Genomic DNA, 24,315 nt, shown 5'->3' on the forward strand with positions numbered 1-24,315 from the left:
GCCCTCGGAAATGGAAGAAAGGATGGTGATGGTAGGGAAAGGGCAGGGGGAGGGGGAACAGGACCACCAGCAGCCCATGCCTCATACTCTCACCTATTAATCTACAACTATTCCGAGACCTTTTCCAAGTCATTTGGAAGGTCCTGGTTTACAAAGCTCTTTGTAATTTACAAACTTGCCAATCACTCAGAGACTGGGATGTGCCAGTCACGGAAGCCCCTCCTTCAGCATCCAGTGTCCCTTAAGGGCCCAAAATCACTAAAAATGCTTGTCAACTGACTGACTGACTCAGCATCCAGGGAAGAGCCATCCTCTGCCTTCTCTCCTAGGAGAATTCATTCAGATGCTGGGAGAGGAATTTTTAGCTAAATTTTCAAGTGCCACAGCCGGGGTGACAAATGTTGGTACCACAAGCTTAGGGCTGTCCCTGGGCTTCTACCCACTGGGCTCATCTTGTTTGGTGGGAAAGTCTGGCCCAATTTCCAGTCCCTGGGTGGGGAAGTTAGTCCAGTGACAGCTTCAATCCATTCTGGCTTTATGGGCCCCAGATCTTATTTAATGGGTCTGGGCCACACCCCAGTTCTTTTAACCTCTGCACAGGCTGAATCCGAGGCAGGTCTGGCCAGGAAGGTAAAGAGCCCCGGGATTTAACCCAGTGCAACCTCCCCCTCCACGAGTATATCTGAGGGGGAGCTTCCTGCTGGAGAGAAGGGGAGAGGGTCTGGCTGGGCCCGACTCGTCTGAGTCCCGGTGCCTGTGAATCTGCAGACTCTGAGCCGTCCATGACTGTGTCCTACACTCTCCGCGTGGCCAATGCCCGCTTTGGGGGCTTTTCGGCCCTCCTGTTCCGCTGGCGGGGAAGCATTTACAAGTTGCTCTACAAGGAGCTTCTGGTGTTCCTGGGTCTCTACGGACTGCTCAGCCTCACTTACCGGTGGGGTCTTGGTGTGGGGAGGGATGCGGGGGGGGGGGGGCAGGTAGAAGCTCCTGTGGGATTAAGGGGGGCTGAAACAAAGAGGGGAATTCTGAGGAAGGACACTTAGGGGGCCGGGGAGTTCGGGAAGATGTGGGGGTGGGGAGCTGCGGTGGGACACAAGGATCTCTAGGGGCTTCAGGAGGGATGGAGAACGTGGGCGCTCAGGATTCAGGGGGATGTCAGGGTCCCAGCTCTTTCTCTAGCAGGGAAGTTCTGGTGAGTCCTCCTCCCTCTGCTCCCCTTCCCTCCATCCCATCTCTCCCCCAACCGGTTGTCACTCAGGAATCTGCTGTCCCAGGAACAGAAGCGCATCTATGCCCAAGTGGCCCGATACTGCAACCGCTCTGCCGACCTCATCCCCATGTCCTTTGTTCTGGGTAAGACCCTCCAGCCCAGCTTCCCGCCACCTCCATGCAGACCCACACCGCCTCCAGGCCCTAGAACATCCTCCCTTCGTGGGGGCCTCTCTGACCCCGGCCCTTTCCCCGTGGGAACGCCACTGGCGTTAACCATTACCCAGTCCGACCCGAACCCCTCCAGGAAGAAGTGAGCCACACCTCCCCGCGTAGTCACTAGCCCAGGGACAGAAAGACAAGCCGCCTCACCCTCCTTCTGGAGGGTTCAAGTCCCAGTTCCGCTCCGGGATCGCCGCGCTCTCCATTTCGTATTCCCAGGGAAGGGTAGGGCGGGGTTGTGAGCCAGAGTCCCTGTCCATGGTCCTCCCTGCCCACGCCGGCCGGGATTCCCCCGCTGGGAAGCGGGAGAATGAGGAGCGGGACCCTTAGCCACCCCCAGAGGCCGAGCCCGGTCCCTCCCCCCGGGGCTGCCGGCCCCCGCCCAGCCCCTGCCCCTCCGCCCCCCCCCCCCCGCAGGGTTCTACGTGACGCTGGTGGTGAACCGCTGGTGGGCCCAGTACACGAGCATCCCGCTGCCGGACCGCCTCATGTGCGTGGTCACGGCCACCGTGCACGGGGACGACGAGCGCGGACGCACGCTGCGCCGGACCCTGCTGCGCTACGCCAACCTGGCCTCGGTGCTGGTGCTGCGCTCGGTCAGCACCCGCGTGCTGCGGCGCTTCCCCAGCGTGGAGCACGTCGTGAAAGCAGGTGCCGAGCCCGGCCCGGCCCAGGCTGCGGGGAGGGACGGACACGAGCCTCCGGGGGAGGGGGTGGGAAGGTCTTCCTCCCGTGCTTCAGGCCAAGTGTTCCCCCAGGGGGGAGAGGAGGGATTCGTGCGCTGGCTCCAGCTCGGGGCGGCCTTGGGGCGCTTCCCTTCCCTGGGCCTCAGTTTCCCTTTCCTGTAGAAGGGGAGTGGAGAGGAGCAAGAGGGGACGGGAGGTTAGTGGGTGTCCGAAGAAGAGGCGGGAAGGAGCCCACGGGGTCTCTTCAGGCTTCATGACCCAGGAGGAGAAGCAGAAGTTCGAGAGCCTGCACTCAGACTTCAACAAATACTGGGTTCCTTGTGTCTGGTTCACCAACTTGGCTGCCCAGGCTCGAAGAGAGGGCAGAATCCGGGATGACATTGCCCTCGGGCTACTCTTGGAGGTGAGTGAGGCTCCATTTTGATGGACTCCTTGGCCCCAGCCTCTGGACCTCTCCCTTCCCGATGACTCCCCTCCTAACCCCCCTCACTAGCTCTACTGTCCTGGACTCACACAGGTCTTCCAAAGCCTGCCCAAGGCCTTACTGCCATGGTACCAACCTAGTGGCTTCTGTTCCTTAGGATTGATCTGAAGTTTTTCCAGTCACATGTCACATGCCCCTAGGAGCCCTTGGACAGAGCCCCCTCCCCAGAGTTGCCTTCCTTCCACTCCAGTTTACCTCCTCCTCCCCTGTTCTCCACCTAGGAGCTGAACCAATACCGAGGCAAGTGTAGCCTCCTTTTTCACTATGACTGGATCAGCATCCCTCTGGTTTACACTCAGGTAACACTATCCCCCCTCCCCAGGCAATTTGAGAAGCATGTTTTGGGTACCTAGGAGAATCACAGAATTTAGCCAAGACTCGGGGCCTTCCCTTCCTGGTAAGATCCTAGCACAGACACCTATGAGATGCCCTCTTACAAACGACAACAGAGAGGGATGAGCAGAACAGCCTTGGTGGTTTGGGAGAGATCGGGTCCTTTGTCAAGCCAGAAGATCAGAGTCCTCTTCTTAGTATTTGAAGTTGGCCTTGAGGGATGGACAGACAAAACAGCAGAAATATGGGAAAATGATCTGGGAAGCATGGGGAAGGAATGGGCAGAAAAGTGGGGCATGGAAGAGCTGAAAAATAGCATGGTACAAGATCAGAGAGGCCTTGTGTGCCAGCTACAATATATGAACTTGATTCCTCTCCTCCGAGGGGTGACAGAAGACTTTTGAGGCTACACTTGCTATCTCTCCCCTCCCTTTGTCCATCTCTCTGGCTCCCACCCCTTCTATCCACTGCTCTCTCAGCCTCTGAGTCACCCTGCCAGGGTCCAGGCTATTCCTTCATAGCCCCATTCTCATTCCAGTTCCTCTTGATCAGCCTCAAACAGATGGAATAGGATGACAGGCTCAGCAGTATTGGGAAGGGAAGGTTCTAGAGTATTTCTTATGCCTTGCATACAGAAGGTATTTCATAAATGTTTGTCAGAGTGAGGAAAGATTCCAGAAATATGACCCGGGAGTAGATCCCTGGAGGGGTGTGTGTGTCAGTGTTGAGGGAGAAATGGGTGAGACCAGCCCTGAGCTACATGCAAAGAAAGCATTTATGTGCACATGCCAGGTGACCCAACAGCTACCCTATCAGAGCCCTGGAAGAAGCTCCCGGATCTCTAGGGACAATGATCCATGATCCCATGCTCAGGGATCCTTCACAACACAAATGCACTTCTCTCCCAGCCCTTTCATGGAGAGTCAGGAGATCCAAGCGCCAGGCTCACTTCTAACAGAGATACCATTAATCTTGCCTTAAGTCTTGGCTATGTGGCTTGAAAACAGGATAGCAATGTCTCCTAAGCTGTCGGGGAGCTCAGGGAACTCCCATTTAGCCAAGATCTCCCAAGAAGCCTCCTGTCTAAAACAGCATTCCTGACTTGTGGGCATTCAGCAGCTGGTTGCTGATCTTTGGAGAAAGGGAACTCACCCAGCCCCTCTCAAAGCACTCCATCACACCCTGAGGCAGCCCACATTGTCAGGAAGGACAGACACCCAGCCCACCTCTACCTTTTTCTGTCTCCATCCCGCTGCTTTTCACCTTGCTCCAGATTCTACCCCTTGGGGCCCAGAAGCCCAATCTTCCCTCCGAGCCTCAGTTTCCTCAAGGGGGAATGAGAAGCTTTTCATTTCACTTTGGAAATTAAATGGCTGCTCATAAGGCAGAGTTCCCTCAAGTTCTTCCCTGCCCAGAGTCATCAACGCAGCAGGAGCCAGAACCAGGCCCCGAAACCCAGTTGCTTGACACTAAAGCCAGCTTCCCCACCTCCTTTTCTTCCTGCCTCTACTCTGCCAGGTGGTGACCATTGCTGTCTACTCCTTCTTTGCCTTTTGCCTCATTGGACGTCAGTTCTTGGAGGACCCTAAGGGACCCTCGCCAGGCCAAGAGGTGCCCCTGGGGGACCTGGATCTGTATGTGCCACTCACCACCCTTCTGCAGTTCTTCTTCTATGCGGGCTGGCTTAAGGTGGGTGTCAAAAGGGCTGGGGGAAGGAGGGAAGCCAGCCTGGAGCTGTGCCCAAGGGAGCCCTTTGAGGTTTGCCCTGGGTGAATCAGTCAGTGTGTGTCAGGGGCAGTAACCATCCTCACCCCCTTCAGGTGGCTGAACAAATCATCAACCCCTTTGGAGAGGATGACGACGACTTTGAGACTAACCAGCTCATTGATCGGAACCTGCAGGTGAGCCTTGAAGGAGCTCTCCAGGGTGCTGCCCAGCGCCTGGGAAACGGCTGCATTCTGCCGCACAAAGCCTTGGGGAGCTTATGTTCTGCACGGGGGTGGGGGGTGGGGGGTGGGACCACGGGGACTTGAAGAATCAGTTAGATAAGATTCAATTCACATTTGCTGCTCTCTCCAGCAGCTCCCATGCTGCACTACACTGGGCTGCGAGTGTGGGTGGTGGAGATTAAGCCCTTTCGGGTCAGGCCTGGAGGACAATTCACACCGAGATACAACCCCTTGAAGGAGGCAGTAATTAGGGTCACAGCAGAAGTGTGAGCTCAGGACACTGAGGGTTCAAGGCTGAGGGTGCGATTCAGTAGTTCTTTGGCTAGAAGCTTGCTGGACACCTTTATCTCATGACTGAGGTATTCCCTCCCGCAACCTCAGAAGTTGGCCAGGCAAGGAGTACGCTCCCTGTTTGACAAAAGAGGTAGTTGTTGTTTGTCCTTCGTTTTGGAAAAGGACCATGACATCCCGGAAGAGATGCTGTGACATGCAAGTAAATCGGATTGTGAGGGAGGGCCGGGCAAGGCCACCTGCCTCACTTTCTCCTCCAGAGCCCTCTGGGACCACTGGCTAGCGATCAGGACAATGGGGGATAGCTCTGGATGCAGTGGGAGATTTAAGGTCTTCAACAGGTTTCCGTTTGACTGAGGCAGTGATTAAGGCTAGGTAGTGATGGAGGTAAAGAAGCTGCTCTTTCACCTAGTCCTACACACACACACACACACACACACACACACACCACACACATCTGGGAGGGGAAGGCTCTCAGGGTTTCTGGCCAAAGCAGAAATGGCTGCTATTTACGGGGCCCAAACAGTGACCAAATGGGGCTTGGTCAAGGGCCTACTGGTGGCCAATAGAAGCAGCTAATGACAGCAATGCTATCATTCCAATTTTTCTTATCAGGCAGCTTTCTTAGGCAGTGGATGGCATAGCAGATACTGTGCTAGACACAAAGAGGGAAAGACCCGAGTTCAAATCCAATCTTAGACATGTTTTGATATGATTCTGGGATTTTGTCTCACTTTGCTCAAGTAAAATGGGGATAATAATGGCACAGGTTGTTGTAAAAATAACTGAAGTTGAAGGAGAAAGGGCCTGGCCAGGTCACAGTGAGCTTCAGCTCAAGGGAGGAGGCTGGGAGAGGGGCAATACACTGGATCTTGTGGGTCCTAGTCTAAAAACAGGCAGAAACTGGGACAGTGTGGGGTGATGGGAAAGGGAAGCTGTGGAAAGGTTTGTCTGAGAATCAGCCTCAAGCTGTAGGCCACAGCAGGGCTGCTAGCCCGAGTCTGGCTCTCTAAGGAAGGCTGCCCACCCTGGCTGTGGATGGAGGACTTCTGGCCAAGATGCAGATTCAGACCAGATTCATCCAGTCTCGGCTCAAAGGAGGCTAGGGACCTCCATTGGGGGACTCCCTTCTTCCAGTTCTATTGAGACCTCTCTGGACTGCCTCATTTCCCCCATTTATACAAGACTTGGAGATAGCTTTGGTCTCTGGTCCCACCAGGAGCCGGGGGAGGGTGGGGACTGGAAGTACTCCCCAAACATTGGCCCTAGGATTGTGCCTCTCACGTGATCCCCACAGGTGTCCCTGCTGTCTGTGGATGACATGTATGGAGACTTACCACCCTTGAACCGAGACCGCTATTGGGGCGAGGCAGCGGCTCAGCCCCCCTACACAGTGGCTTCTGCAGCCGATAGCCTGCGCCCCACCTTCTTGGGTTCCACCTTTAACCTGAAGTTAGTACCCCAGGAAGACGGCGGGTGTGGAGGGAGGGGCACCCAGCAGGAGGGATGTGGTCAGGGAAGCTGGAGGTGGGAAGAAGGGGTGCAGACGGGTGGGGGTGGGAGTGGCAGGATGAGGGACATGGTCGATGCTCAGGAAGTGAGTAAGGGACGGGGGTTGGGGAGGGCTGCTGTAGTCAGAAGTCCAGCCCTCCATTGCTGTTTCTCTCCTCCCCCCACTTCCCCAGTATGTCGGAGGAGCCGTCATCTTTGGAGCCGGAGAAGGAAACTGGGGCTGTCTCGGACTCTCCCAGCTCGGTGTGGGCACGGACGCCGCTGCTCGGCCGCTTCCTAGGAGCCTCCGCCCCTTCACCGGCCGTCAGCCTGCGGTCCTCACGCCCCCGGACAGCCCAGGCCGCCACACCGGTCCCCGGACGCCTGCGCCTGGGCCGTCTCCTGCACGTGCCCGCAGCTCGCATAGACGAGGAGGCTCCGGAGGCCTTAAGCTCGGAGTCTAGCTCCCAGGAGGATGAGGAGAAGGTCGCTCCGGGGAGCTAGGCCAGCCTACGCCCCTGTGTGGAGTGGAGATAAAGTGAAGAACTTCCAAGAATGTTGAAATTCCTCTTCTGTATTTCAGTTTCTCTAGGTCTCTGTGACCTGCATAAGTATGTTGAGTAGTAGCCAATCTGTACTTAGATTTTAGATATATTATTTAACCTAAAATGATGGCATTTGTCGCTGTTCAAGTTATCAGTGTTTTGACAACTAGTTGCCTGATGTATGGGTCCTCCCGGAACCAGGGAATCTGCTGTTTTTGGTGTGAATAATGCCAAATTAAGGAAGTGGAGGAGCACCTATCCCTCAATGTTCCCCCAACCCATGATGTAATCCTTTGTAACTAAAACCTATAAAAACTGTATATCTCCTCCTAGTTCTTTAGCCCTTCTACGGTGAACTCTCTCTCTCTTTGCCTCCTCACGGTGGAAATTGCTCATTCTCATGAGAATTTATTAAATAAACAACTTTTCTGCTTTTTACTTGGAGAGGTCTCTGAGTAGTCATTTTTGGATAGGATTTTCTATCCCTCGGTCCGGGATGAGTCTTTGAGGCAGACGACTGTGCATCCCGAACGGGGATAGACGCGCTCAAGTCTAGTTTTTTCCGTGATCTCTGTGTCTGAGTATGTAGCCTCCCTCCCTCTCTGACAAATGACCGGAGGCAGAGATACTCAGTGAAAAGCAGAGTTGAAGACAAAAAGGAGAAATAGAGTCCTGATGGGCCAGCAGAAGCAGTCTGAAAAGAAACACATGTTCTCGAGGTGAGCTTGGAAAGTCTGGGGTCTATTGGCTGGGTCGAGGGAGACCCGAGGGACTAGCCCTCCTAAAAATTACTTTGGTGGACCGCTATTGACCCTAAAGATAAAGGACTTTCTAAGGAGGCTCTCTCGGGTGATTGTGGGCATGAGGGTAAAGAAGGACCTCCGCCGACAACTTGGTTTGAGGCAAGTTGTAAAAATGGGGCAGAAGCAGTCCAAAGATCTATGTCAGGACGTTAGCTAGGAAATTCAAGAAAAATAGAGCTCTGTATCTGTCTGTGTGTGGATGTCTGCTTTGCATTCTGTTCTGTGTTAAAAGTTAGCAAGCTCAGAAGAGATAAGAATTAAGCCTCTGTGTAGCAGGCTTCATTTAGAGAAGTAATTCTTTCAGAGTGGGTTAGGTAAGAAAAAGAAGTTTGAAAAATCTTTCTCTCTCTCCCTCTACCTCTAGCTAACAGCTTCAGCTTTGTGGGGAGAAGGGGGAGGAGGGAGAGAAGGGGAAAAATAAAAACAGATTGAAAGTCTGGAAAGTTTTGAGAAAATAGAAGAACAGTGGCTATCATTCCTGTAAACAAGGAGCCTGTTATCAGCCAGAGGAAAATGATGTTCAAGGTAAAGCAAGGATTTGGTGCTTAACTCTTTCCTGGCTTACTAAAGAAGTTTGAATGGAATATCTAGGTAGGTTTTAGGAAATCTCATGAATTAAAGTATGGGTTAATTTTAAAATAACTTTAAATTGGTGTGTGTGTTAAGATTGGAAACGAGAAACTGCAGCTACTGGAAGGGAGGAATAAAATAGAGTAAGAGAGGTAAATAGCTGAACACGGGGGCTCTCTGACTTGTTGGACCTGTGGGAAAACTAAGCATGTTTCTAAAAATTGTGCCAGGAGAAGAAAGAAAAATCATTAGCAAGTTTGCTTTCATGGAATTAGAGAACAGAAAGTTTAAGAAGACTAAACTGGATAATTGTCTGCAACATTTGATTAAGAGTTTTGGGAACTTACTATATTTTAAAGAGGTACTAGAATTTTGAAATTGAAATAAAATTGAAATTGGGGGAAATAATTTTACTGTTGCCTAGCGCAGGTTAGATTTATTCTGGGTAAAAATCTTAAGAATTGTTTGAATATTGTGGCCTTTATAACTGAAGAGAAAAACGTTTCTTTTTTTTTATTTGGTTGGACTTCAAATTGAAATTTAAAAGTATTGTTATTCGAGATCAACCAAATCATTTCTAATGGAGCAGTAATGAACTGAACTAGCTATACCCAGAAAAAGAACTCTGGGAGATGACTAAAAACCATTACATTGAATTCCCAATCCCTATATTTATGCACACCTGCATTTTTGATTTCCTTCACAAGCTAATTGTACAATAATTCAGAGTCTGATTCTTTTTGTACAGCAAAATAATGTTTTGGTCATGTATACTTATTGTGTATCTAAGTTATATTTTAATATATTTAACATCTACTGGTCATCCTGCCATCTGGGGGAGGGGGTGGGGGCGGGTAAGAGGTGAAAAATTGGAACAAGAGGTTTGGCAATTGTTAATGCTGTAAAGTTACCCATGTACATATCCTGTAAATAAAAGGCTATTAAATAAAAATTAAAAAAAAATAAAAGTATTGTTATTAAACAAAATACCAGTAGTTTACCTTGGGGGAGGGTTATGTCTGTATCTCCCTGCTTAAATAGTATATTGCTTTTAAAAAGTATTGGGTAATTTGTAAACTATAAGTTTTATGAAATTTGGTTCAAAATTAATTGTGAATCTTGAAGTTTAAAGTTTTAAAAGGGGCGATTTAAGGACACGGGAAAAGAGAGATTGATTTACAAAAGCAATTAATAGTTTAAATGGAGCATCTAGTCAGAAAGGTTACAGAGAGATGGGACAGGAGAATGAAGATGATTTAAAGACTGAATAGTGGGAGCAAATGATTTTAAGAAGAAATCAGTGGGGAAAAGAAGGAACTGGTTGGAAAGGGTACTCATAGAGAGGCAGCTGTGAGACGGGATGTGTTTTTGCAGGGGGAGAGCAGCAGTGGAAAGCTGCATCCCCTTTTAGCTGAAGAAAGCAAACTGATTTAAAGGGACAAGCTGCTCTTATGAGATGTTAATTGATTGAATATTTGTTTCTTTAGATACATAATTTTTGTGTTTTTGTGTTTAAGGAATATGATCAGAAATGTGATATATAATTTAAAAGGGTTATTTCAAAAAACTTTAATTGATGTTTTTAAGAACTTTTCAGATTCTTTTATGTAAAGGAAGTTTTAATTGACTGTGTTGATGCCAATTATTTAAAGGGACTCCAAGGATAAAATAGTTTTTGCCTCTGTCCTTTTGAAAATGTTTTTTTGTTATGGATAATATGTAGTTTGGGATTTTTCTGTGTACTGGATATTTTTTTTAAAAAGCAAAATGATTGGTATAATATTCAATTTATGGAACACTTACTTGGGTATGTAAGAATTGTGTGAGTATTCTGGGATAAATTTCTTATTGTTAAAAGTCTTACAATATGTAGATGATCTCCTTGTGGCAGGGAGGAAAAAGAGTGAACTTGTCCAAGTCACTATCAATTTGTTAAATTATTTAGGAACACAGGGACTGAGAATTTCTTAAGACAAATTGCAATTTGTGAAATGTGAGGTAAAATATTTAAGTCATTATATTAAGTGAAGGGAAAAAGAAATTAAATCCTGTAAATTACTTGAGGGAAAAAATGGAAACAGTAAAAGTAAGGGATTGGCACACAGGGCATTGGTCGCTGAAATTGACTAATTTTATGTTACCTAAGAACATTGCAGTGATTCACGTGCAAGGACATCAGAGAAGAGATTTATTTGAGGTGAGGGGAAACCACCTTACGGATGAGGAGGTGAAATGGGCTGGAGAAGAGGAATCTGTAAGTACAGAGGAAATGATGGTGCTAATTCCAACATTTCCACCTCAGTTGCCTCCACCTTCCCTTACCCCGGGAGAGAAGAAAAAGATTCAGAGCCTTGGTGTTCAGGAGGATAAAGAAGGGCATTGGTTCCTACCCGATAGCAAAGAGGTACTGACCACAGCAGGCATGAGACATGTACTCCAACACTTATATCAGGGCAGTCATTGGGGTGTTCAGAACCTGTGTGAAGTGATGCTAAGTTTGTAGCCCCTGGCCTGTATACAATAGCACGGCAGCTTGTTAATGATTGTCTTGTTTGTCAAAAGATGAATAGGGCGGCCCAACAAGAAGTCCAAAAAGGAGGAAGACCCTCTGGTATAAGGCCTTTTCAATGTATACAGGTGGACTTCACTGAACATCTGTGGGGCGTCTCAAATACCTGTTGGTCCTAGTGGACCATCTGACCTCATGGGTGGAGGCTTTTCCCCTTGCCCGGGCAACAGCCTCAATGGTTGTAAAAATACTTGAACACATCATTCCTAGGCATGGGTTGGTGGAGCAGATGGATTCGGACCAAGGCACTCATTTCATGGCCAGAGTCCTCTGCTCTATAGCCCAAGCTCTAGAAATATCATGGGATTTGCATACCTCATGGGATCCATCCTCATCAGGCAAAGTGGAAAGGATGAATCAGGAAATTAAATGGCAACTAACTAAATTGGCTGAGACACCATTGCCCTGGACTAAGTGCCTTCCCCTTTGCCTTAGTAAGAATTAGAACAAAATCCCGGAGGGATGTGGGATTATCACCTTATGAATTATTGTATGGTCACCCTTATCCAAAAGGGATTCAAAATTCCTCCTTGGATCCAATATTTGAAACCAAGGATTTGTTTTTAAGGAAATCTGTCATGTCTGTACTGCAACATCTGAAAACTTTACCACTAAAGGGCTTATTGCTCACCTCCCTCAGAATTCACAGTGCATAAGTTCCAGCCTGGAGACTGGGTCTTGGTTCGGACATGGAAGGAGGACAAGCTGACCCCGACCTGGGAAGGACCGTTCCGGATCCTCCTGACACCAGGCACAGCAGTGCTGCACGGGAAAGATGGTGGACCCATCATATCAGAATTAAAGGACCAGAGAATGCTCCAAGGGTGTGGACCTTGAAGCTGAATCCAGAAAATCAGTTAAAGCAAACGTTAAAAAGGACCTGATGAATTGTGCATGTAAAACCCTAATAGCAGTATAGATCTGGGGTACTATACTGGGGCTTTTTCTGGCAGTGTTAGATTTTATTTTCTCTTAGACAGTGTTACTTCGACTCAGAAATTTGACTTATTATTCAGTAGAATGGGGCCCAAACAAAACACACACAGAAGGGGATTGTGCTTCCTATCCTTAGATATAATACTACCCCTTATTGGAACAATCCCTAATCCTTTACTGAAGGAAGGTAATAGCTTCCAGAACTTGATTCAGGTTATTGCTGATACATTTTATCTCAAAAACTGCTGGATATGTGGGGGACCCGAACAACTCACGCGATGGCCCTGAGTACCTGTTCCTTTATTTCCAGCCTGGATATTGAGTAATAGATCAGTTGTACATGATGTACAGGATTTTGGTCAGATCAGGAGGAACATCAGTGGAAACTAACTAATGTTGTCCCAGGAGGGCATTATTTAAATCAAACAGGCACAGGGCCTTGGATGGGAGAAAGTAAATGCAAATGGACCTGCCACCCAGAGAAGGTAGATATTATAGATTGTAGTAAATATACAGATAGAATAACACAAGTATTGTTTGTGATGATGGGTCAATGATTAAATGTACTTATCAACATGCAGCAGAGGGTAGTGAAGAACACTTAAAGGAATTTAAAAAGAAACCAACTTGTCAAACACCCCGAGATTTATGGAGATGTTTAGGATTAAATAGTACAAAGATCTGCTAGTACTGTAAGGGGATGGAAGTGGGAAAATAGTAATGGAACTATTAGAAGTGTGTTTGGTAACTTTTGGAGTAATATAGATTTTACTGGGGAAAATGATTGTAATTGTACTTGGATGCCTGAAAAGCAACTTTGGAGGTGTAATTCAAAAACCATGAAAGGGGGACCGTTAGGCCCATGGTTTGTTAGATATTTCCCGCCCTCAACAGTTTTTATCTTCTGGCATGAGAAAAACCCAGCTTTAAGGGGACACTATTGGATCTGTGGCTAGATGGCATATACTCACCTCCCAAGGAATTGGACTGGGAGTTATTGAAGTACAATAAGGCCCAAGTTTTTCTTCCTTCCAGAAGATGGTGACAAACAACTAGGAATACGACTATATGATAATATAAAAAGAGAAGAGCGAGGGTTAGATTGTTCTCCAATTAGGATACTTCTCTGACTCAAACAGGTGATGCTAATGGATGGGGAAATATATGGCCCCCAGAAAGAATCATCAAAGAATACGGGACAGCCCACATGGGCTCCGGATGGAAGCTGGGGGTATAGGCCACCAATCAAAAAAATATATATATACATATATAATAGGTTAATTAGATTACAAGCAGTTCTGGAGATAACTAACCAGACTGCTCAGGCTCTTGATTTGCTAGCTGATCAAACCACTCAAACACAAGAAGCTGTTTTACAGCATCGACTAGTTTTAGATTATTTGCTAGCAGAGGAAGGAGGGGGTCTGTGGAAAATTAAATTTGTCCACTTGTTGCATGCAAATCGATGATCATGGGCGAGTGGTAAAAGAAATTACAAAAGGCATTCGCAGAATAGTTCATGTGCCTGTACAGGAGTGGAAATCCCCTTTTTCTAATACTTGGTGGTCCTGGTTTGATGGGAGATGGTGGAAACAACTTTTCTGGTATGGACTAATTGCAATCAGTGGCATTATATCGTTGCCATTATGTTTACCCGGTATGATTACATTAATAACCAGAGTAGTCCAACGATCTCTATCGAAATTATTGCATCCAGAGGATGCTATTAAAATGATTCTCCAGAAAAGAGGCTGGAGGCTGCTGGAAGGAGATAATTCTGATAGTGAACTTGATATAAACAATGTGTCAGTCTGTTAACTGACTTAAGTTTTTCATAGAAAATATGATAAAAATCATTTACATATTAGAAGGGAGCTGTGTGGAGTGGAGGAGAGATAAAGTGAAGAACTTCCAAGAATGTTGAAATTCCTCTTCTGTATTTCAGTTTTCTCTAGGTCTCTGTGACCTGCATAAGTTATATTGAGTAGTAGCCAATCTGGACTTAGATTTTAGATATATTATTTAACCTAAAATGACATTTATCGCTGTTCAAGTTATCCAAGTTTGGACAACTAGTTAAATGATGTATGGGTCCTCCCGGAACCTGGGAATCTGCTATTTTTGGCACAAATAACATCCTTCCACGGTGAGCTCTTTCCCTCCTCACGGTGGAATTTTTTACTTTTTACTTGGAGAGGTCTCTGAGTAGCCACTTTTTGGATAGGATTTTCTATCCCTCACACCAGGGGGGTATCCCCCCGGTCCTAGTCCATAGCGCCAGACCAGCCACAGCACGCTGGGAATGGTAGCGACTGTGCTCCGAGTTTGTCTCAATAGTCCGGCTACTTCTTCACTTCCCACCAACGCCTTTGTGCATGTGAGCATTGGGGGACGTGGGGGAGTTTGCGCAGCCCTTTGAAACCTAGAGGGAGAGTGCCCAGAGGGGACCAATGGGCAGCTCCAGCAGCCACTTCTGACACACCAGTACGCTCTCAAGAGAGCCTGGCCAGGGGGCCTCTTGTGGCAGTCAGAAGCAACGCTGTGAGGGACATCACTTCGAACTCTCATTTTAGAGGCACAAAGCAGTTATACTGAGGTGGAAGGAACCTCGGGAGTCAGGTGTCCCAGGTCCCGACCCCCTTAATCTGTACCCAAGGACTTGGCCAGTGACACCTCCAGACCACCACAGAGGGCTACCCCAGACCTGGTGCTGCAGCCCCATGGCCATCTTGGTGGCAGTTGGGGGTCTGGGGTTGCCCAGGGGCAAGAGCCAAGAGGCCTTGGCAAAGCAACGGCCAAAGACGAGCATGAAAATACACCTCAACAGCAGCAGGGAATTGGCAAACATGAACGTGAGCTGCGCCAGTGGGAGAATCTGAGGCTGGATACACACCTCTGGGGCAGTCATGCAGTAAGCATTTATTATTTGACCAGCACATGCTAGGCACTGGACAAGAGGAAAATGAGAAATCCCTTGTGCCTAAGTCCATAGTAAATACAAGGAAAATTGGTTTTGAAGAGGGGGCCATCAATAAGAGACTTCCATGTGCTCAAGTCCAAATATTAGTTCCCAATCGTTCATATACCAATGTTTTCTCCATCTTTTTTGGATCTTTTGCAGCCTGCAAAGCAGGTGTCATCCTCATTTACAAACAAGGAAACTGAGGCACAGCATTCAATGATTGCTCTAAGGTGGGTCAGTTCACACTAGTCAATAAGCAAGTGTTACTGTGACATCAGGAAGGGAGACAAAGCACTGGGAATAGACTTAAGGCGAAAGACAATCCCTGTCCTCAATAAGCTTACAATTTGAGGGATGAAAAACCAGGCATAAGTGTTATCTCCAGTCATTAGTGCAGGAGTGGAATAAGCTTCCAGATCCTTCAACTGGTTCACCTACTATAGTGGAAGCAGTGTTTGTGTGGGTGAGGCCCAACGGCAAGCTGGAGAAAGCAATCATCCATTCCCCCATTGGCCTGAGGCAAGAATGAGATTGGAGTGGCCAACCTGATTTACTTATGTGAGGCAAGTGAGGGGGCGAGAATGCAGTGGGGATGGGACCACCACCCATGTGTAATTGATGAGCTTTCAATGGAATGAGGCAAACCAACCAACCCTATAGGATAAATAGGAAATAAAAGACGTTGGAGTTGAGGGGTCGAGTGTTCCTGTTTTAATTGGATTTTAGTAGGGAGGTCATGTTATTGGATGGAAGTCAAGAAAGGACTGGATAATGAAAGGCTTATTTATCCAGAGAATTCTAGAGATGATAGCCATTGGAGTTTCTTGAATGGGTGTATGACATGTGATAGTCCCTCATTTTAGGAAAATCACTTTGGTGGCTAGACTGGAGATTTGTGGCAGAAGCCACTACTTGGTCCAGGGATGAAGAGGCAGCCTGTAAGAGGGTGGTGGGAGATGTCACAAAGGCAGAATTTACAGGCCCCAGCAACACATTGGACACAACAGGAGAGCGAGTCGAGAATGGCTCTTATGCTGTTGCTGAGGTAGTACAGTGGATAGTGTTGGACCTGGAGTAGGAACAGACAGAAACAAATCCAAGTACAACCCAAGACAGTACCTATGTGGTCCTGGGCAAATCCCTTATTTGCCTTTGTTTCCTCAATTGTAAAATGGGGATAAATAGGATTTACTTCAAAGGTCAAATGAGCCATATAAAAAACATACTTAGCATTACAAATTCCCCTTGGGAGAACATCCAGGTTGAGATATTCAAAAGGCAGTTGGGAGGGATCTGCAGAGTTGGCAAATGAGAATCGCCATTACAGCTGAGCCCATAATCAGTGTAAGAGGCCACCTGGATTCGAATCCAGCCGTGATGTTAGGTAGAAAAGAACCAGGAAAATGGTGTTTAAAAACCTAGAGTTGATAAAAAGGTAGGGATGGATGGCATTAAAGGCTGTAGAGGGCTTGACCTCAATAGCTTTGCAATTAGGGGAGGGCAAGTGTAGTTAAAGGTCACAAACCAGATTGTCACAGGATTAAGAGTGGGGAAAAGGAATGGCATCGATGGTAGATAAATTATACAAGAAATTCAAGAAGTTAGTCGAGATGGAGGAGCCAGGGAGATTTAAGGAGTGGGGATAACAAAGGGCAATGCAAGAATCAGGATGGAAGATCATTTGAACAAGTAAATTCAGCTTGGTGAGGAATAAGGCCCCCTCATCACATGAGAGCAAGGGGGAAAAGAATGGTATTAGGAAAAGGCTAAGAACAAAATGAGGGAGGATAGCATGAGGGCCTGTACCAAGATGCTGGCAGGGATGAATGAGATGTTACAAAGGTGGAATCCAGAGGCCTTCACAAACGCAAATGGAAGGACCATTTTTGTGTTGAGAATGACATCTAGGTTGCCGAGAACTGGATGAGCCTCAATAGTAAGTTAGAAGGTAAGGTGAGGGATGGATAAGACATTGAGTTCAGTTTACCTCATGCCAGATGACTTAAGCCACCCAATACCTCCTCAGAGCCTTCCAAACTGTCCTTGTAGACCTCTCAAATCTGAAACTCAAAAGGCCAGTTTGGGGGCTGCTGTTAAGGCTGGGCACCCAAGGGACAGAATAGGAATAGAGGCCAAGTGGCAGATAAAGACTTACCCAATCCCTGTGCCCAGCACCAGGTTAAAAGTATCTTATTTCATCCTCAGAACAGCTCTGAATGGGTAATAAAGCTCTGGTTAACTATTAAAGCTCCATTTTGCCCCTAGGAGATGTCTGGGTGTTCCTCACCAGAGAAGCAGCTATCAGCTCTCCTGAAGCACCCCTCCCGGAGCAGTTTCCTGCGTCCACTGTCCAGATGTACCCCTAGACCATGAGGGGCAGCCTACAAGGCAGGCTGGCCCTTCTGAAAGGAGGGGAATTCATTCTCTTGCACTGTGATGAGGCCCAGCAGGCCACGGGGAGAGCCAGTGGGTCACTTAACAATGCGGAGTCCAAAGAACGCAGCCCGACAGTGGCAGAATGTAGGTGATACCGGTTCTAGAGCCGAGCCTCTGGGTCCCCCCTCCCCCATTCCCCAGCAATGATCACAGACAAAAACTAACCAATCTGGGGGTTTTATTTAGCCATTGTCCAAGTTAGAGTTTATTTGCCCTTTCGGGCTTTGATCTTTCTTAAGTAGAACTCCAGCTCTTTGCCCTCCAGCACGTAGCCATCTGCTCGGCCACACTGGCCCGGCCTCGATGCTATACAGGCTGTGGAGACAAACAAGAGATCGGGTGGTCAGGCCGAGTCAGGACGCTTGCGTTACCAAATCCCCCTGGTGACTTCAAGAACCTCTTCAGATAAAGCAGTATCGTCACTCAAGCTCAGTAGCAGAACTGGACAAGGGTTCTCATCATTAGGAGGCTTGGAGTCCTTGCTGTGCGCCCCCTCCCCCCAATGCCCCCTTTCCCTGCTCACCAAGGAGCTTGCCCTGCTGGAACTGTTCCTCCAGGAGCGAGCTGATCTTGGCGTTCTTCTTCCGCTCTTCATATTTCTTCTGGATCTTCTTTGACCGCTTTTTATTTAAAATTTCTTCCTCCTCAGGAGTCTGGAGCAAACGGAGTAGAGGGACTGATTAGCCTGGAGGCTGTCCCTCCCACTGCTGGGGATCCTAAAACCAGAGAAGGCCCAAGCTGTGAGGGACCTTCCACCAACGTGCTTCACTGGCCAGGACGGCCACTCGGGCTGGCTCGGGGAGGCGCACGCTACTCCGGGGTTCCCTTAGTCCGTCTACAACGTCTGGGCCCTCTCCTGGTCTGAGGAGTCCAGCTACTTATGAGAAGCTACGGGCTCGGTGGGGGTCCCCCCGGAAGCCCTCTCGTCCCGGGTCACTTCCAGCCTCCTGCAGACCTTCCTCAGCGGCCAAGGCTGTCATCTCTGTGCTTCAGCAGCAGAACTGGACAAGGCTCTCCTCACAGGAAGGCCGCTCTGCCCCCTCCCGCCCGGCCCGGGGACATACCAGCTTTGCTCCCTTCTTCCGGCCCAGCGGCAGGGCGTAGTGGGACTCGTACCACTGGCGGTAAGGCGTGCTGTCGATGAGCACAATGCAGTTCTTCACCAGCGTCTTGGTCCGCACCAGCTCGTTGTTGGACGCATTGTAGACCACATCGATGATCCTTGTTTTTCGGGTGCAGCCTGAATGAGAAGCCGTGGCACTTGGACCCGTTAGGCGCCCCCTTCCCTCTGGCAGGGCCCCGCCCGAAGCTCCAAGTCTCCCCTGCGGGAGGCGCTCAGTTCTCCAAGGTTTGCATCCCCACCATCGCAGACTCGGTGTTTGCAGCAGTAACCAAGGTGTCATCAGGGCGCCCCCCCTCCCCTCCCCCCCTCCCCTCCGCCGCCCCCTACTCACACTCGGAGCCCCAGGAGAAGTTGCCCACGTCCAGCCTCAGCGCCCGGTACTTTTTGTTTCCCCCACGGACTCTCACTGTGTGGATGCGGCGGGGGCCGATCTGCGAGGGGGAGGGGACGCGGGTTAGGAGGGCTCGGGGGCGGGGAGCCGCGGGTGGGGAGGCCGCGACCACGTGTCAGTGTAACTATGACAAACAGCCCAGCATCGGCGGCCCCCGGGACCAACACGGCCCGGCTCGGGCCCCTTAGGCTCCGGGGATCTCATCACTCACGTGGCGGGGGGGGGGGGCTCGGGAGGGGGAGGGGGGGGGGCGGGGAGCGCGGGCGGGGAGGTTCTGGGCGCTCGGCTCCGGGGCTCACCTTGGTGTTGGCGGGCGGGCGGCCCAGCTCATACTTGCGCTTCTTGTGGTAGGGCTTGCGCTTGCCCCCGGTCTTGCGGCGCTTGTGCCAGTTGTCCCGGGAGATCCCTGCGAGCGAACGGGAGGCAGCTTCCGTCAGGTCAGGCCCGGCCCCGGCCCCGGCCCCGAGCCCCCCGCCCCGGCCCAGGTTTCCCTCCCGGCTTGGCCCTTTCTCTTCCTCCCCCGCCTCCTGCGCCCCATGGCCCAAGCCCGGCGTCCCGGCCTAAGGATGGCGATGGATGGCGATGGATGGTGGCGGACGGATCGAGCTTCCTCACCCATGGTCGGCGCGAGCTGCAAAGAGGAAGCCGAGAGGCTCACGGGCCGGCTTGTAAAGGGGAGGGCTGAGTACCCTTCGCGTCACTTCCGGGCGCCGGGACGTCGCGTCAAGAAAGCGCGCCCGGCCGAGACAAATCCGGGGCGGGAGGCGGGGTCACGTGGCCGAAGGCGGAGCCTCGGTCAGAACTACGGGATCGCGCAGGTCTCACGGGTGGGTCTTCCATCCTCCGTCCCCGTCGCCATTTTGTGGGTGACGGAGGTGGGGATGGTAACGCCTGCTGTGCGCCGGGCTCTGGGCCGGGCGCCTTACACGCCTCTGATCCTCATGTCCGGGCTGGGGGGGGGGGGGGGGGGGGGGGGGGGGGGGGGTTGTGCTATCGCTCTGCCCATTCTGCAGGTGAGGAAAGCGAGGCAGAAGGCAGAGGTCACAGAGCTAATAAGTACCGGGGCAGGACGTGGCACTCAGTAAATGCCCGCTGCTGCCCAGACCGCCAGGCCGAGCTCAGAGACCCGGGCAAGGCCCCATTCCCGTCTGCGGTGTGGGCGCAATCCTCCCCCTCTCCCGATTTCTGCCCCAGCAGCGCGGGCGCGGGCCGCTAGGTGGCGCTGAAGTCAGGGGACCAGAGTTCAAATTCTACCTCGCAGTCTGGCCGCGCCAACCCCCGCCCCCCAAAAACAAATCAATAAATGTGGGTGGGACTTGATGACTGACGTGGAGGTCGGGGGCCCCGCGTCCGCTGCTTCTGGCCCACCGGGACGGGGGACGCTGGGGGCGTCTCAGCCCTAGGACGGGGTCGGGAGAATGCAAGGGCGGGGTTCCCCTCCCCCCCTCTGCCCCCCCCTCCCCCCCCCCGGGCGGTGGGAGCTGGAAGCCCATTCTAGAAACCTTGGTCTTGCACGCGGCCCCGTCCTCGGGCGCCTGTGGTTTTACTCTCGGGCTTCCCGAGGGAACAGGCCCGATTGGCCCAAGCCTGAGGAAGCTCGACCTGGGCAGTGTGTGAAGACTGAACTGAAAGGGGGCTGGGGCCGGGGGTCACGCGGCAGTCTCGGGCTGCAGCGAGGAGGGGGAGGGGCCGGGGAGACTGGCCGGGAATCCTCCGGTCCCGTCAGGAAAGGGAGAGGGGGGATGGGGATTTCTGGGGGCCCCCTTTCCTCCCCACACTAGCCACGGGGCGCGCGGGGAAGAGGCTGGAGCCGTTTTGGGAGTGCAGGCCCGTGGTGGGAAGGCCGTGCCGGCTTTCACAAGAAATCACGCGCACACTCAGTACAGGTTATAGAGAGCGTTCTTACCCTGCGGGAAAGCAGGAGGGGGAGGGAGTACAAGAGGGGAGGGGGATGGGAGGGAGGGCATATGGGGGAGAGCGGGATCGGAACCCACTTTTGAGGAGGGACAGGGCGAAAGGAGAGAGAACAGTAAGCAATGGTAGTTATGAGAAGCATTTCGAAGCAGATTTCTCTGACAAAGGCCACTTTTCTCAAACGTATAGAGAACTGAATCAAACTACTAAAAAAATAGCCACTCTCCAATGCTAAGTGGACAAAAGATATTAACTATGCCCGAAGAACTATACAACATGCATATCCTTTGACTAGTAATACCACTAGCGCTGGATCCAAAAAGAGACCAAAAAAGATCTGCAGCAGCTTGAGGGGATGGCCATCACTTGGGCAAGGGTTAAATAAAATCGTGGTGTGTAATCATGTGATTGTGATGGAATGCTACTCTATAAGAAATGGTGAGCAGCTGAATCACCACTGAGCAGAGAAATGCAAAGTAAGATAACGAGGCACCACTAGACCCCTGTCAGATTGGCTAGGATGAAAGGAAAAAATGATGGATGTCGGAGGGGACGCGGGAAAACGGGGACCCTGATGCGTTGTTGGTGGAGCTGTGAAGGGATCCAGCCATTCTGGAGAGCAATCTGGAACCACGCCCCAAGGGCTATAAAACTCTTCCTACCCTATGACCCAGCAGTGCTACTGCTGGGCCTGTATCCCAAAGAGATCTTACAGGAGGGAAGGGGACCCATATGTGCAAAGTGTTTGTGGCGGCCCCTTTTGTAATGGCAAGAAACTGGAAACTGAGTGGCTATGAATGTTACGGAATATTATTGTTCTGTAGGAAATGACCAACAGGATGGTTTCAGAGAGGCCTGGAGAGACTGACACGAACTGATGCTGAGGGAAATGAGCAAAGCAACATCAATATTATGCAACAATCAATTCTGATGGATGTGACTCTTTCCAACAATGAGATGATTCAGGCCAGTTCCAATGATCTTGTGATGAAGAGTCGTCTGCACCCAGAAAGAGAACTGTGGGCACTGAGGGTGGGTCATAAATAGCATTTTGACCCTTTTTGTTGTGTGCTTGCTTCCCCCTCCCCCCCATTTTTCCCTTTTTGAGCTGCTTTTTCCTGTGCAGTGGTAATTGTGGGAATTGGATTTAAGTGAGGCGGAGTAGTTCCGAGCCATCAGCCTCATTTTTTCCTCTGGTCCCATTAACCTGGTGGCTGGACAAGTCAGGGCAGACGACGATGGCCCAGGGTGCAGACTTCCATGTCTGACCCAGCTCCGAGTGGCTGTTGGACCAAGGGGAAGTCTTCACGAGCCTGGGGTAGCTGCTCCCTCTGACAAGTAAGTGGCTGAGCCCCTGTCCTGACAGGTTTATGGGGGTGCTGCAGCTTCTTATGGGGAGGCCGAGCAGGGAGCTCTGGCAGCTCAGGGAAATTCAGGGACCCATCTGGGGCCTCCTGACAACAAGCCTCACCCTGGAAGGGGCTCCCTGTTATGGGCCAGAACTCTGAACTTAAACAAAGGATTCTTACAAGGTGCTAAGTCAGTGGAATTGATAGACAATAGTTCTCTCATTTAGCCTGGCTCAGTATGATTGATTTAATCCTACAAGGAGACTTTATGGGCCAGAATTTGAAACAAGGCACTAAGTGGAATTGAGGAGACAATGGTTAAATCTAGTTTAGCATCGATTTAATCCTCCACAAACAATGGTTTCCTAGTGATAGAATGATTGATTGGTTTATACTCAGTGTGGGGCATATAAGCAAGGGGCCTCAGCCAGGATTTATTTGGAGGTTCAGAGGGCAGAGAAGGCAGGCTGGAACTTGAGCTCTCCAAACCAAGGAGAGGGACAGAAAACTAGCCATTCCCCAGGAAAGGAGACAATAAAGGATTTGGACATGGCTGCCCTGTGGTGCAATCACTGTGATGATTACTAAACTGAAAAGAAGGCTGCTCCCAGAGACCCCAAGGAAACCCAAAGAACATTACAGATCCCTACTGAGGATTCTGCCCCTTCGCCACCCAACAGCTGCTACCCACTCCCCATGGCCTCGGGGAGCTCCAGCGGGACCCCTCCCTCTCATTTCCACAGAACAAAGAGGCCAGTGATTCCATTCTCTTCCTTTATTGGACGCAATGTTTAAATACAGACAACAGACAACAGACGGGTCTCAGGTCCCCTTCACCTCATCGAAACCCAAGAGGGTTACCAGAGGGAATGAGGAAAAGGGTTCAGAATTTTTTTTTAAAATCTCCCCATTCCCTCCACCCCAAGCCGACACTGGGCAGGCCAACAGCAGGGCCCAGCCCTATCTGCTCGGGAAGGTGGGCCAGAGCCCTGGAAGCACAACTGAAGGGAAGGCTGGTCCTTCCTCCTGTCCTCCCAGCTCTGGGACAGCTGCAGGCCAGTCCTCCATCCGTCCCACAGACTGAATGCTCACTAAAACTGTACAATACAAAACCCTATACAAACAGACATAGATAAAGAACGCTGGGAGCTAGGGGGCCTGCCCGTGCAGGGCAGAGGGTGGCCGGTGGGCCCCGGAGGCTGCCCTGGCCCAGGGCCAGTGGGCAGACGTCCCAGCAGTCTGCCCCAGCTCCCCAAACAAGGAGGGCATCCAGACACCCCTGAAGGAAGAGCTTAACCATCAAACATATTTTATTGGCCTGTTACTGAGGTCGTTTATGGCTGCTCATCTGCTGACTGGCCTGCTCTTCCAGCTGCATGGCCAGGCGCAGGGCCCGCAGGACATCTGCAAAAGAGGGGTCTCAGTTCAGCCTCCCCCCCGGGCTTCAGGAGGCAGCACAGAGGATGCCAAGGAGCACGAGCCAGGGGTCAAAGTGCATGGAAACCAGCAGCACCCCCACCCCTCACTGGGGGCTGCCCCAAGACCACCTGGGACCCTCTACTCCTGGCCAAGGGGGCTGAGGGGATAGAGCTGGAGGTCAGGGGTCAGGCCAAGGAGGCCCCTGAGAGCGAGGAGGGGGCAGGGGGAGGAAAGAAAAGGGCATAGGGGGTTCGATTGGTACCTTGGAGGCTGCTGAAGTTCTTGATGCCCTCAGTGGCAGCATGCTGAGCTTTGTTCACGAAGGTCTCCAGGTCGTAGTCCGGCTGCTCCGTGGTCTCCAGGAGCTCAACCCAGTTCGTCCACTTCTATAGGGACACAGGGAGAGGGGGAGCACATGGACCTCACTCCATTCTAACCCACTGGACCTAGGCCAATCTTGCTGAGCAGTGAGAGTACCCAGTACCTCCTGCCCACCCCAAGCAGCCCTGCCACCATCCTGGCCTGGTGTCCTTCCTCTCATTACTCCTTTGGGGTTAGCAGATCATCTCTGCCAAGTCACCCAACCTTCCCGCGTGATGCTCCATGGCTTGAGTCACAGGTTTTCTCCTCATA

General features: G+C 50.7%; 3 protein-coding genes and 4 non-coding genes across 8 annotated transcripts in view; 1 reads left to right on the forward strand and 6 right to left on the reverse strand.

The window, feature by feature from the left end:
• Positions 1-782: 782 nt before the first annotated feature.
• BEST4 (bestrophin 4) lies at positions 783-7,169 on the forward strand. The gene is made up of 9 exons (XM_003770656.2): positions 783-934; positions 1,259-1,353; positions 1,849-2,082; positions 2,366-2,520; positions 2,823-2,900; positions 4,453-4,623; positions 4,755-4,835; positions 6,472-6,626; positions 6,860-7,169. Exons 1-9 carry the CDS (start codon positions 783-785, stop codon positions 7,167-7,169), a joined length of 1,431 nt encoding a protein of 476 aa, XP_003770704.2.
• Positions 7,170-17,402: 10,233 nt separating this feature from the next.
• LOC111720973 lies at positions 17,403-17,537 on the reverse strand. The gene has a single exon (XR_002770377.1). It is a non-coding gene; the product is annotated as a small nucleolar RNA SNORA35 (small nucleolar RNA).
• A 110-nt stretch (positions 17,538-17,647) lies between these two features.
• RPS8 (ribosomal protein S8) lies at positions 17,648-19,724 on the reverse strand. Its single transcript, XM_031969240.1, has 6 exons — positions 19,616-19,724; positions 19,300-19,406; positions 18,941-19,040; positions 18,551-18,726; positions 18,010-18,139; positions 17,648-17,801 (listed from the first exon to the last, which is right to left on the reverse strand). Exons 1-6 carry the CDS (start codon positions 19,617-19,619, stop codon positions 17,692-17,694), a joined length of 627 nt encoding a protein of 208 aa, XP_031825100.1. The 5' UTR covers positions 19,620-19,724; the 3' UTR covers positions 17,648-17,691.
• Positions 17,883-17,952, reverse strand: LOC111720971. The gene has a single exon (XR_002770375.1). It is a non-coding gene; the product is annotated as a small nucleolar RNA SNORD38 (small nucleolar RNA).
• Positions 18,443-18,512, reverse strand: LOC111720972. The gene has a single exon (XR_002770376.1). It is a non-coding gene; the product is annotated as a small nucleolar RNA SNORD38 (small nucleolar RNA).
• Positions 18,814-18,900, reverse strand: LOC111720970. The gene has a single exon (XR_002770374.2). It is a non-coding gene; the product is annotated as a small nucleolar RNA SNORD55/SNORD39 (small nucleolar RNA).
• A 3,299-nt stretch (positions 19,725-23,023) lies between the features above and the next one.
• KIF2C (kinesin family member 2C) overlaps positions 23,024-24,315 on the reverse strand; it is a 31,854-nt gene continuing 30,562 nt past the window's right edge. The window contains exons 20-21 of one of the 2 annotated variants that reach the window (XM_031969241.1): positions 23,945-24,068; positions 23,024-23,667 (exon numbers count right to left, since the gene is read on the reverse strand). In XM_031969241.1, the coding sequence (XP_031825101.1) occupies positions 23,585-23,667; positions 23,945-24,068 (207 nt within the window). In that variant the 3' untranslated portion in view covers positions 23,024-23,584. The remainder of the gene's footprint in view (positions 23,668-23,944; positions 24,069-24,315) is intronic. The other variant, XM_012547498.2, reaches the window with a different exon arrangement.

This window comes from Sarcophilus harrisii, chromosome 4, assembly GCF_902635505.1.
Source record: "Sarcophilus harrisii chromosome 4, mSarHar1.11, whole genome shotgun sequence".
In the NCBI taxonomy this organism is placed as follows: Eukaryota; Metazoa; Chordata; class Mammalia; order Dasyuromorphia; family Dasyuridae; genus Sarcophilus; species Sarcophilus harrisii.

Bases quoted from the DNA above. Each gene is read 5' to 3' on its own strand.
- BEST4 (XM_003770656.2), top strand. From the start codon at position 783: ATGACTGTGTCCTACACTCTCCGCGTGGCCAATGCCCGCTTTGGGGGC. The intron at 935-1,258 runs GTGGGGTCTTGG...GTTGTCACTCAG, and splicing joins CTGCTCAGCCTCACTTACCG to GAATCTGCTGTCCCAGGAAC. The intron at 2,521-2,822 runs GTGAGTGAGGCT...TTCTCCACCTAG, and splicing joins CCCTCGGGCTACTCTTGGAG to GAGCTGAACCAATACCGAGG.
- RPS8 (XM_031969240.1), bottom strand. The intron at 19,041-19,299 runs GTGAGCCCCGGA...TCCCCCTCGCAG, and splicing joins GCCCGCCCGCCAACACCAAG to ATCGGCCCCCGCCGCATCCA. The intron at 18,727-18,940 runs GTGAGTAGGGGG...CTTCTCATTCAG, and splicing joins CTTCTCCTGGGGCTCCGAGT to GCTGCACCCGAAAAACAAGG.